Source organism: Saccopteryx leptura, chromosome 5 (assembly GCF_036850995.1).
Source record: "Saccopteryx leptura isolate mSacLep1 chromosome 5, mSacLep1_pri_phased_curated, whole genome shotgun sequence".
In the NCBI taxonomy this organism is placed as follows: Eukaryota; Metazoa; Chordata; class Mammalia; order Chiroptera; family Emballonuridae; genus Saccopteryx; species Saccopteryx leptura.
The window spans coordinates 38,065,996-38,079,660 of NC_089507.1; the positions used below are offsets into that span (position 1 = coordinate 38,065,996).

Here is a 13,665-nt window from a genome sequence, read left to right on the forward strand (position 1 = left end):
ACAGCTCCTTGGACTGTAGTTTTGAATGGAGTTGATTATTTTATAGTCCATTTTTTGTTTTTTAGTAGTTTAAATTTTGATTTCAATTCTTGGCCAATATATGTGTCACCAGTATTTTTATTAGGGTACAGGCAATTTGACATTGTTTATACTTTAAAATCATCTTCTAGCTATTATGATGCCTAATGTTAGTGTGTGAAGGGAAATTCATACCTAATAAGATGCCAATAGGATTTTTTTTCTCCTGCATATATGGTAAAAAGTGAAATTAACACCTAAAGTGCTTTCTTTCTTTTTCAAACTGCAGATCCAGATGTGGCCTTCGTACCCCTGGGAATGACAGATTATTTAGTCATCGTGGAGAACGATGACTCTGCCATCATACCCTGTCGCACCACAGACCCTCAGACCCCGGTGACGTTGCTCAGCAGTGACGGGGTGGTACTCGCCGCCTACGACAGCCGGCATGGCTTCAACGGAACCTTCACCGGCGGGCCCTATATCTGCGAGGCCGTCGTCAGAGGAAAGAAGTTCCAGACCATTCCATTTAACATTTACGCCGTGAAAGGTAATTGTGTCCCTCCCTTCTGAGAGTTGCAGGCCTGTATTGTACAACTGACCCTAATATAATACTGTACATCAATTGTAATTGAAAAATATTTAAAATGAAAAAAAAAAAAAAAAGGGTTATGGTGAAAATAATCACATGTATTTAGTATTTAAAAAAAAATTATACTCCCTGTTGATGGAGGGCCTGAATTCTGATCTGGGGATTTAGGACCCCACCTTTCCTGTACAATGTTGGGCTGACCTCTGTGGCTATAGTAATACAAAGCTTATACTTACTGAAGGTAAAGCCTTCTTACTTCTGTAAGATTTCATGTTTCATCAGCTGACTTCAAAATACTATCAGGAATTCTTTTATTGTATAAGCCTCTTACTGTTCTATTTACATTCCTGACTACAGAGGCCCTAAACACAAACACACACTTGAGGGGAGGAGGGAATTGGATGCCTAGATTAATTTTAGTAACCAAAGAAAAGTAATTTTGATTGAGAAAAGCTTGTAGACTTCATCCCTTTGATGTGTTTAATGAGAATGGGAGAGTATAATACATGTTCGTGTCAGGGTTTGACTGAACTCTTACATGTGGTGCAGCAGCAATGAGAGGACGCCATTTAACTCTTTTTAAGGGCTTGTTTTGTGCCAGGCACTATGCTAGGCTCTGGAAAAGTGCTGAGAATAACTGGGGAGCAAAGTAGGGGAGAAGAGGAGAATGAGGGATGGGATAGGAGCTAAGAGCCTAGGGGTGTGCTGGTCAGTGAAGGTTGGTTGATTAAATCCGCCAATTAAAGGGATTGCAGAAGAATACAGCCACAATGAACCCAATTGCTCAGAATGTGGTATTCTGTTTAAGTGGAATTTATTTTTACTATTGTTTTTATTTATGTGTGTGTTTGTGTTATTTTGTATTATAACTCCATGCCAAATTATGTATGCCAATGCAAAATCAAGGCTCCTGAGATTTTTAAAATCTTGTTTTGATCAAAGTGGTTTGGCAAATTATTTTTCATGGTTTTCTTAAAACAATACAACAAAGAGCCCAAACTTTCTAAGATCCTAACCATGCTATGGATATTTAGGTCCTTTTGTTTGTTCTTTTTTTAAATAGCAACATTAGAACTTGACCTAGAATTGGAAGCTCCTAAAACTGTATACAAGTCAGGGGAAACAATTGTGCTCACCTGTATCGTCCTTAACAACGAAGTGGTTGACCTTCAGTGGACTTACCCTGGAGAAGTGGTAGGTACCCTCGGGGCTCCTGGTGGTATGGCACGAAGCAGGGCTCAAAAGACCTGCCCCTGACAGGGCACAATACTGAGCTTCTCTAGCCCTGAGCTTCCCATCACTATAGTGGGCACAGTTGGCTCAATGACTTAATGGCTCTTTGAGCAGTGGGAGAGAGTTTGAGATGACAATAACTAGACCAGGACATGCAGCATGTATCAGAGTTGTACACTGAGCCTTCCTGTTCATAGATCAGAAAGAAATAGGAAGGTCCAATGCCTACAAGAGAACCAAAATATTAGAAAATCAAAAAATGAATGTATTTTAAAATTTGCTAATTGTTGAGACAGTCATTACTTCTTACGTTCTTGGCTCCCATGCCTTTGGGTTGTGAGGCATTAGCAATGTTGATTCCTTCCGTTCTGCTTCGTTGCCTGACACCCAGAATACCGTTCTGCCTCCTACCTGCCTGGTCTTTCTCTGCATGGCTCCTCATTAGTGAACAGGCATCACTTGAATCACTCAGGAAAGATGTGGGGATGTTTGTTAAATCCCAAGCAGTCTGTTAGGAGCCAGCCCATGCACAGAAGGAGGAAGCAGGGAGGAGTGGAGATGGAAGTGGGGAACGGGGACCACTCTGTCATTTCTGGTCACTGGATTTACACACAGGGTCTCACTCATTCTAGTGCATTGTGGTATATGTATTAGAAAAGTGAGTATAAAAAACAGTGATGGTCCAATGCAGAAATAATTAACAGTGCTTAAGACAGCACCCTTAGAGAACAAAAACCAAATATATATGTGTGTATATATATATTTCTTCCCCCCTTTATACTCCTGATATGCAAATTTCTGCTCCTATATATCTTCCTTGCAATGTGAGACTATTTGATTTTTCTGTTCATACTTGATTGCCTTTAATCATTAAAATGTAACATTTCTTTTCTACTTATTACAGAGAGACATTCTTTCCCTCCAAACCAAAATACATGCTATTTGGCCCCCAAATATACAAGTATATATCAATTCTTTTGTTTGATAGTAAGAGTAATGCACGTTTATTGTTGAAACTTTATAGAGAAACAGGAAAAGCCACTTCCCAGTACATCACTGTTAATATTTTAGGGAGATAAATCCTTTAAATACTTTGTATATGTGATAAATGTTTAATAATTAATAGGTATTATACTTTAAATACTACTTTGTAATATCCATTTTTCTTTGACGATATAGCACAAACACCTTACTGTCTCATTAAATAGCCTTTTAAAATGTAGTTTTCCAAGGAGCTGGCTTAAAAACAGTTATTTTACTCGAATTTTCTTAGAGCAGTCTACTTTCATGGCACAATCAAGAGGAAGCCACAGAGATTCCCACAGACCTGACACGTGCACAGCCTCCCCTATTGTCACCATCCTCACGAGGTGGCACATCTGTGAGAACCTACCTGGTCACAGCATTGCCACCCACCCCACAGTCCATGTTTTACCCGAGGGTTCACTCCTAGGAGCTAGCTTTTTAAAGTCGGTTTTCCTTCTTCTGCGGTAGAAAAACAAAGGTGTCGTAAGGCTGGAGGAAATCAAGGATCCAAACATCAAACTGGTGTACACGCTGATGGTCCCCAAGGCCACGGTGAAAGACAGCGGAGATTACGAATGTGTTGCCCGCCAGGCGACGAGGGAGGTCAAAGAAATGAAGAAAGTCACCATTTCTGTCCATGGTACATTCTGCTTTCTAACATGTCAGCGACCGTGCTGCTCGGGACTCACTGTGCAGTAATCGTTGTTTAATGGCAACTCTTCCCTGTACAGAGAGAGGGTTCATTGAGATCAAACCCAACTTCACCCCGTCGGAAGCTGTCAACCTGCATGAAGTCAAACATTTCGTGGTGGACGTGCAGGCCTACCCCCCTCCCAGGATATCCTGGCTGAAAGACAACCTGACCCTGATCGAAAACCTCACTGAGATCACCACCGACGTGGAAAAGATTCAGGAAATCAGGTAAAGGAACACCTTCCCCACACACGCCCTCTCCTTTCATTGTGCGTCCCTAGATAGACAAAGGTCCGTGTGTGACCTACAACCCAGACCAGGAGTCAGTGTGGAAAACCCAGCCATCTGAGTCAGGAGACACTGGAAATCAAGTACCTTTAGTGATAACATTGCGATGTGGGAATAATATTTTGGTAAGGATTTAATGATTGAATAAGAAAGAAGACATGAAGATCTCTGTCCCCCCAATGAAGAACGGGTTCTTGGATCCCGTGAGGGGTGAAGGGAAGAAAGCAGAACTGACCCACTTGGATGGAATATATTTTTTGATGTGTATCATCTACACTGCCAGTACAGTAGTCATGTATGGTGGTTACAGTCGCAAGGCAACTTATCATATAAACTGACATAAAACAAGTCATCATTGACTTAGTTTGAGACACATCTGCCCCAGTGAGACCCTCACAGGAAATACGAGTAGAGTCTGGTTAAATCTGGTTAGGAGAAAAGATACAACGAAGGGTTTGGATCCCCGCCCACTGATGAGATAGGTACGCTGCTCTCCTCTCCTCACTGATGGTGGAGTTCTGGGTAAGTCACGCTTCAGCCTCAATTTCCTCATCTATAAGGTAGGGTGAATAATATTGTATGCCCTTCAAGGCAAGGTATTGGATCAGATAATATTTGGGGTCTCTTGGAATTCTGAGCTCTGATTGCAGTCCAGGGGCAGAAAGTATACCTTGAAGGATCCAGCTAATCCAGTCCCGGGTCCTTGTCAGAAACCATCCGTAGAGACAAAGGTCAGTCCTCTACTTCCAGCTGCTAGGAGAGAAGAGACAAAATCTCTCTCATCAGTTTACTTAACCTCACGAACACGACACACATCTGTCCGAGCACTGTCTATAAGCGAGTCAGTAGTAATGGCACCTGAGTGGTCAGGGAAGCTGCCTGTTAAAATTTGCGGAGTTCCCTCATATTCTTCTAGTTCCATTATGGGCCAGAGATGAACATGACAAGTAGGGTATCTGGCTTCCCAGAGCTCAGGACTAGTGGACCCACCAGCTTTCCTGGCTGAACAGTATAGAAAACAAAGGAGAGAAGGTCATTTGGTCATGTGCAGCCAAATGTGCTTAGGGGTTCTAAGGAAATCCGGTCTGGGGGCAGAGGGTGCCGCTGAAGAAGCAGTCCTGCCCGCTCTCATCACAGGCCGAGTGCCTGGCATGTTGGCCTAGAAGAGTCTTAATTTTCAGGGTACTTTTGAGTCTACCAAATGCTTCTATGCATATAATTTAATTTAATTTAATTAATTCTTTAAATGACACTATGCTATGCATACAATATTTTTTATGTTACACGTAAGAAAACTGAGGCATTTCAATAATGAGAATGTCAATAATGCCCACGGTCTGCTCATCATGAGGATGTCAAGAAAGGCCAAGGTCTGCTCACCTTGAACAGCGAGTGCTCGTCTCCGCTCTAGCTGCTCTTCCAACCTGTGATGTTCTGTAAAGAAGGACAAATGGACAAATAACTATATTGATGCACACACACACACACACACGTGTGTGTGCACACACATGGGCACAGCCAAATGTCATTTATGATACACATGTGTGAGAATCTTTAGGGGAAACCTCGCTTTAATAAAGTATGAAGAAATATATTTTTCTAGTTGATTTTTGAATAGATGGAATCATGTGCTTTAAAACCATTCGCACATACAGACGGTGCACGGTATAAGAAGCTGCATTCTGCTCCTGCCCCCTCTGCCCACTGCGCTCCCCTCCCACCCACAGAGATGCACTTCTATTAGTTTTGTTAGGTTCTTATGAAACTTTCCAGAGTTCTGTTTGTTTTTAAAGCAAATACAAGCAAGAAGGAATGTTATATCCGGGAAACCTCTTTATATCAATATGCAGACAGCCTCCTCATTCTTCTTTTCCATTGTTTTTTCATTGTTTGGCTGAACTACCCAAGTGATTGATACTTAGGGGAAGCCAGTGTTTTTTAAAAAAGATAAAGAAAAATCAAGGGTTTTTTTTCTTTTTTTTTTTTTTTTTTTTTTTTTTTTGCTTTGTTTTCTTTTTTTTTTTTTTTTTTATAATTTTATTTTTTTAATGGGGTGACATCAATAAATCAGGATACATATATTCAAAGATAACAAGTCCAGGTTATCTTGTCGTTCAATTATGTTGCATACCCACCACCCAAAGTCAGATTGCCCTCTGTCACCTTCTATCTTGTTTTCTTTGTGCCCCTCCCCACCCCCTATCCCTCTCCCATTCCCCCCTCCCCCCCGTAACCACCACACTCTTATAAATGTCTCTTAGTTTCACTATTATGTCCCACCTACGTATGGAATAATACAGTTCCTGTTTTTTTCTGATTTACTTATTTCGCTTCGTATCATGTTATCAAGATCCCACCATTTTGCTGTAAATGTTCCGATGTCATCATTTCTTATGGCTGAGTAGTATTCCATAGTGTATATGTGCCACATCTTCTTTATCCAGTCATCTATTGATGGGCTTTTTGGTTGTTTCCATGTCCTGGCCACTGTGAACAATGCTGCAATAAACATGGGGCTGCATGTGTCTTTACGTATCAATGTTTCTGAGTTTTTGGGATATATATCCAGTAGAGGGATTGCTGGGTCATAAGGTAGTTCTATTTTCAGTTTTTTGAGGAACCACCATACTTTCTTCCATAATGGTTGTACTACTTTACATTCCCACCAACAGTGTATGAGGGTTCCTTTTTCTCCACAGCCTCTCCAACATTTGCTGTTACCTGACTTGCTAATAACAGCTAATCGAACAGGTGTGAGGTGGTATCTCATTGCCGTTTTGATTTGCATTTCTCTAATAGCTAAAGAAGATGAGCATCTTTTCATATATCTGTTGGCCATTTGTATTTCTTCCTGGGAGAAGTGTCTATTCATATCCTCTTCCCATTTTTTTATTGGATTGTTTGTTTGTTTGTTGTTGAGTTTTATGAGTTCTTTGTATATTTTGGATATTAGGCCCTTATCTGAGCTGTTGTTTGAAAATATCATTTCCCATTTAGTTGGCTTTCTGTTTATTTTGTTATCAGTTTCTCTTGCTGAGCAAAAACTTCTTAGTCTGATGTAGTCCCATTCATTAATTTTTGCCTTCACTTCTCTTGCCTGTGGAGTCAAATTCATAAAATGCTCTTTAAAACCCAGGTCCATGAGTTGAGTACCTATGTCTTCTTCTATGTACTTAATTGTTTCAGGTCTTATGTTTAGATCTTTGATCCATTTTGAGTTAATTTTTGTACAGGGGGAGAGACTGTAGTCCAGTTTCATTCTTTTGCATGTGGCTTTCCAGTTTTCCCAGCACCATTTATTGAAGAGGCTTTCTTTTCTCCATTGTGTGTTGTTGGCCCCTTTATCAAAAATTATTTGACTATATATATGTGGTTTTATTTCTGGACTTTCTATTCTGTTCCATTGGTCTGAGTGTCTATTTTTCTGCCAATACCATGCTGTTTTGATTGTCGTGGCCCTATAATAGAGTTTGAAGTCAGGTATTGAAATGCCCCCAGCTTCATTCTTTTTCTTTAGGATTGCTTTGGCTATTCGGGGTTTTTTATAGTTCCATATAAATCTGATGATTTTTTGCTCTATTTCTTTAAAAAATGTCATTGGAAGTTTGATGGGAATTGCATTAAATTTGTATATTGCTTTGGGTAATATAGCCATCTTGATTATATTTATTCTTCCTAGCCAAGAACAAGGTATATTCTTCCATCTCATTATATCTTTTTCGATTTCCCTTAACAATGGTTTATAGTTTTCATTATATAAGTCCTTTACATTCTTTGTTATGTTTATTCCTAAGTATTTTATTTTTTTTGTTGCAATCGTGAAGGGGATTATTCTTTTGAGTTCCTTCTCAGTTGTTTCATTGTTGGCATATAGAAAGGCTATTGACTTCTGTATGTTAATTTTGTATCCTGCGACCTTACTGTATTGGCTTATTGTTTCTAGTAGTCTTTTTGTGGATTCTTTGGGGTTTTCGATGTATAGTATCATATCATCTGCAAAAAGTGATACCTTTACTTCTTCTTTTCCGATATGGATGCCTTTTATTTCTTTGTCTTGTCTGATTGCTCTGGCTAGAACCTCTAGTACCACATTAAATAAGAGTGGAGAGAGTGGACAACCCTGTCTTGTTCCTGATTTAAGGGGGAAAGCCTTCAGTTTAGTGCCGTTTAATATGATGTTAGCTGATGGTTTATCATATATGGCCTTTATCATGTTGAGATATTTTCCTTCTATACCCATTTTGTTGAGAGTCTTAAACATAAAATTGTGTTGTATTTTATCGAAAGCCTTTTCTGCGTCTATTGATAAGATCATGTGGTTTTTGTTCTTTGTTTTGTTGATATGGTGTATTACGTTAACCGTTTTACGTATGTTGAACCATCCTTGAGATTCTGGGATGAATCCCACTTGATCATGATGTATTATTTTTTTAATATGTTGTTGTATTCGATTTGCTAGTATTTTGTTTAGTATTTTAGCATCTGTATTCATTAGAGATATTGGTCTGTAGTTTTCTTTTTTTGTGCCATCCTTGCCTGGTTTTGGTATGAGGGTTATGTTGGCTTCGTAAAATGTGTTTGGAAGTATTGCTTCTTCTTCAATTTTTTGGAAGACTTTGAGTAGAATAGGAACCAAGTCTTCTTTGAATGTTTGATAAAATTCGCTGGTATAGCCGTCAGGGCCTGGACTTTTATTTTTGGGGAGGTTTTTAATGGTTTTTTCTATTTCTTCTCTACTGATAGGTCTGTTTAGGCTTTCTGCTTCTTCTTGACTCAGTCTAGGAAGGTTGTATTTTTCTAGGAATTTATCCATTTCTTCTAGGTTGTTGAATTTAGTAGCATAAAGTCTTTCATAGTATTCTACAATAATTCTTTGTATATCTACGGTGTCCGTGGTGATTTCTCCTCTTTCATTTTGGATTTTGTTTATATGAGTTCTTTCTCTTTTTTCCTTGGTAAGTCTTGCCAAGGGTTTGTCAATTTTGTTGATCTTTTCAAAGAACCAGCTCCTTGTTCTATTAATTTTTTCTATAGTTTTTCTGTTCTCTAATTCATTTATTTCTGCTCTGATTTTTATTATCTCCTTTCTTCGGCTGGTTTTGGGTTGTCTTTGTTCTTCTTTTTCTAGTTCCTTAAGGTGTGAAGTTAAGTGGTTCACTTGGGCTCTCTCTTGTTTGTTCATATATGCCTGAAGTGATATGAACTTCCCTCTTATCACTGCTTTTGCTGCATCCCATAGATTCTGATATGTCGTATTGTCATTTTCATTAGTCTGTATATATCTTTTGATCTCTGCACTTATTTCTTCTTTGACCCATTCATTTTTTAAAAGTATGTTGTTTAGTTTCCACATTTTTGTGGGATTTTTTTCCTCTTTTTTGCAGTTGAATTCTAGTTTCAAGGCTTTATGATCAGAAAATATGCTTGGTACAACTTCCATTTTTCTGAATTTGCTGATGTTGTTTTTGTGGCCCAACATATGGTCAATTCTTGAGAATGATCCATGTACACTGGAGAAAAATGTATACTCAGTCACTTTGGGATGAAATGTCCTGTAGATTTCTATCATATCCAGGTGCTCTAGTGTTTTGTTTAAGGCCACTATGTCTTTGTTGATTCTCTGTTTGGATGACCGATCTAGAGCCGTCAGCGGTGTATTGAGGTCTCCAAGTATGATTGTATTTTTGTCAGTTTTTGTTTTAAGATCAATAAGTAGCTGTCTTATATATTTTGGTGCTCCTTGGTTTGGTGCATATATATTAAGAATTGTTATGTCTTCTTGATTCAGTGTCCCCTTAGCCATTATGAAATGGCCATTTTTGTCTCTGAGTACTTTTCCTGTCTTGTAGTCAGCATTATCCGATATGAGTATTGCTACACCTGCTTTTTTTTGGATGTTATTTGCTTGGAGTATTGTTTTCCAGCCTTTCACTTTGAATTTGTTTTTATCCTTGTTACTTAGATGAGTTTCCTGTAGGCAGCATACAGTTGGATTTTCTTTTTTAATCCATTCTGCTACTCTGTGCCTTTTTATTGGTGAGTTTAATTCGTTTACATTTAGTGTAATTATTGATACTTGTGAGTTCCCTATTGCCATTTTATATCTTGCTTTCTGTTAGTTTTGTGTCTTGTTTGATCCTTCTCTTTTGTTTTTCTATCTTTTGTTTTTATTTGGTTGTATTCCATACATCTTTCCACTGTTGCTATCTTTTTTATCTCATGTGCTTCTGTGGTGGTTTTTTCAATGGTGGTTACCTTTGAATAATGAAAAGGGTCCCTACCCTGTTCATTGTAGCGAATTATTTTGTGAGTACTTTTGCACTCCATCGTCCTTTGCTACTGTTAATCTCCATCTTCTCCCCCTCTTTCTTTTTGTTGTTGTCACAGTTTAAATTTGGTTTTATTGTGTTCTTCTTGGAGCTTTTACTTGTGGGTCTGTTTTTTTTTTGTTCTTTGTATCTGATTGGAGAACCCCCTTTAGTAATTCCTGGAGTGGGGGTTTTCTGATGATAAATTCCCTCATCTTTTCTGTATCTGTGAATGTTTTTATTTCTCCTTCATATTTGAAGGATAGCTTTGATGGGTATAGTATTCTTGGCTGAAAGTTCCTCTCTTTCAGGACTTTAAATATTGGGGTCCACTCTCTTCTAGCTTGTAGAGTTTCTGCTGAGAAATCTGATGATAATCTAATGGGCCTTCCTTTATATGTTGTATTCTTCTTTTCCCTGGCTGCCTTGAGAATTTTTTCTTTGCTGTTGGTTTGTGTCAATTTCATTATGATATGCCTTGGAGTAGGTTTGTTGGGGTTAAGAAAACTTGGAGTTCTGTTTGCTTCTTGAACTTGAGGCTTTAGTTCTTTCCACAGGCTTGGGAAGTTCTCATCTATTATTTGTTTGAGTATGTTCTCCATTCCATTTTCTCTCTCTTCTCCCTCTGATATACCTATTATTCTTATGTTATTCTTTTTGATGGAGTCAGATAATTCTTGTAGGGCTATCTCATTTTTTTTTAATTTTTGAGTCTCTTTCTTCTTCTCTCTGTTGTGCCTCAAGTTGCTTGTCTTCTATTTCACTAATCTTCTCTTCTATCTGACCTGTTCTATTAGCTAAGCTTGTTACTTCGTTTTTCAGCTCGTGAATTGAGTTTTTCATCTCTGTTTGATTTGTTTTTATAGTTTCAATTTCCTTGGACATATATTCTTTGTGTTCATTGAGTTGTTTTCTGAGCTCCCTAAATTGCCTTTCTGTGTTTTCTTGTATATCTCGGAGGATTTTTAGGATTTCTATCTTGAATTCTCTGTCATTTAGCTCCAAGGTTTCCAATATATTAAATTTTTTCTCCATAGATTTTTCCTCATCTAGCTGTGTTACCTCTCTTTCTTTTGTATCCATGATATTCGATTTTCTCTTCCTTAATGGCATCTGAGGGTGGTTTTGTTGATAGTATTAATGAGATTTAATAAAGAATAAAAAGTTTAAAAAAATAATAAAAAAAATCAAAAAGAGTTGTTTTTTTTTAAAAAAAATTAATAATGAAATAAAGAAAAATAAAATAAAATAAAAATTTAAAAAAAAAAAAAAGGAAATTATTCCCCCCCTCCTTTTTTCCTCTCCTCTCCTCTCCCCTCTTTCTTGATAAAATCTTGTGGTGGACTGTGAATTATAACAAACAATGCCTGTGATGGAGGGCCTGAATTGGGGAAAAGTAATAAAGGGGCAAAAAAAAAAAAAAAAAAAGAAAGAAAAAAGAAAAAAAAGAGCGTATGGACCCACAAAAAGCAAATAAGGAAAAAATTTGGGTCAAGAATAAAATGATTTGCTTTTAGGTGTTGGTTGTCTAAGAGTTATGATGAGAGGATTAAGAGGAAAACGGAAAAATGGGGGGACAAATTAAAAAATTACTATTGTATTTAGTGGAACAAGAACTAGATAATATGGAGAGCCAGGGATGGGAGCACTGCTAGTGAGTTAAAAAGGTGAAGTAAAAACCCCCCAAAATGCCACAAACATAAGTTTGAGTCCCAGATAAGATAATTTGTTTGTTATTGAGGTTTGAATGAGAGGAGATGTAAAGGAAAAAGGAAGAAACTAATATAGAGGGAGAAAAGAAAGAGAGAGAGAGAGAGAGAAAAAAAAAGAGGGAACCACTAAAGGAAGAAAAAAGAAAGGAGAGAGAGAGAGAGAGAGTTAAGGGTTTTGGAGTGCAACCCTCATAGAGTGAAAGGAAGAGAAGAGAAAAGATAATGGGAGATGTAACACTTATGGGTAGTGTAGTTCAAGGAGAGGAGAGAGTAAGACCGGTAGAGAGTTAATCGGCCAAATTGGAGGAGGAAAAAAAAAAGTATCAAAAATGAAGATAAGAGAAACAAACGAACAAATATAATAAAATGGGATAGGTTATAAAGTCTGCAGATTATTCTTGATTTTGAGAGGTTATCTTCTTGCTTTTTCTTTTCTCTCCCTCTTCTTGGTCGGTGACTCTGTACCCCGGGTTTTGCCCCTTTGCCACGCTCAGGTGGAGGTTTGCAGTTGATAAGTCTCCATGGCAATGTCATGTATTGTGCTTTAGTCTCGTTGGCAGTCGAGGCTATTAGCATTTATAGGCTCCGACAGTGAGAGAGTCCGTGTTCCTGGAGCCTTTCTCCTAGTCTTTCCTTCCTCAATTAGTAGCCTGATAATCCAGCTATGGGGTTGCTGCTGCCTCTGCCTGGATAGTAAGAGGCTCAAAGAGCTGGCAACTCCCCACTCTATTTCCACTCAGCACAGGGCTCTGGGTAAGGCTCAGTCAGTCAGAGCTGCTAGCATAATCAGGCGGGCTTTCCACCCACTCACAGACCTCTGGCTCTGCCACTCTGTCCGGTAACACAAGCGGGTGCCCACTTCCGGGGCGCTTGGAGAAAACTCTCACTCACTGGCTGCGCGCGCAGACCAGGATATCCGGCCAGCAGTCTCACGCTCTGAGTGAAACCCCCAACCGCAGGGAAAAGTTGCAGCGTTGGAATTGAGTCTCGCTCCGTCCCCGTGAGCGGCTTTTGCAAGGCGCTGGGGCGGCCCGAGATTCCGCTTTGGCCCACACAAAGGCCCCTGACTCTGCCCCTCTGTGCGATGACACGGGCGCGCACTGCCGAGGCACTCGGAGGAATCGCTCACTCCTTATCTGCGCGCGCAAACCAGGATATGAGGCCGGCCGCTTTCCCTCTGAGTGAAACACCCTCCAGTACGGAAAATCTCCACCATTGGAATTAGTTCTCACTCCCTCCCGTGCGTGGCTTTCCCAGGGCGCTGGGGCTGCCCAGAGACTCTGCCCTCGGCCCACAGAAAGGCCTCTGACCCTGCCTCTTCGTGGGGCAACACAGGCACTGACTCCCAGGGCCTAGGAAGAAATCTCTCGCCCACTAACTGCGCACCAACCAGGAGACCGGGTAAAATGGCCGCGCCGCTTGTCTTTCTTTGTTTGGGTTTGGCGCGAGTGTTAGCTTGTATTGCCCGGGTTGCCACAGGATCAGATCTTCCTCGGCTTGGATCTCCGTGCCACGGCCTGGTTCGGCCGTTTGTATTCACCCCCTTTGCCCGCCTCAGTTTCTATATTCACAGTTACCAGAGAAAGCCGCCCTGTTTAGGTTAGTGAGGAAGGCGGAGCATTTCTTACTCCCTATTTCCTTCGGGGTTTGGTTATATATTTAGCCAATTTTTCACTCAATCATACCTTTGGGTTTATTGCGAAGCATCTGGAAGCTCCAAGTATAGGTTTTTCTGTTTCTGGTTGAAGATCTTGTTGAGTTTTGGGGGAGATTTATCGGTATCGCTTCCTACCCC

General features: G+C 39.6%; 1 protein-coding gene across 3 annotated transcripts in view; it reads left to right on the forward strand.

Moving 5' to 3' along the window:
* The window catches only part of PDGFRA (platelet derived growth factor receptor alpha), a 57,843-nt gene that overhangs the window by 13,670 nt on the left and 30,508 nt on the right, over positions 1-13,665 (forward strand). For all 3 annotated transcript variants that reach the window (XM_066386153.1, XM_066386155.1, XM_066386154.1), the window contains exons 4-7: positions 308-568; positions 1,674-1,804; positions 3,338-3,509; positions 3,601-3,790. In XM_066386153.1, coding sequence (XP_066242250.1) covers positions 308-568; positions 1,674-1,804; positions 3,338-3,509; positions 3,601-3,790 — 754 coding nt within the window. The remainder of the gene's footprint in view (positions 1-307; positions 569-1,673; positions 1,805-3,337; positions 3,510-3,600; positions 3,791-13,665) is intronic.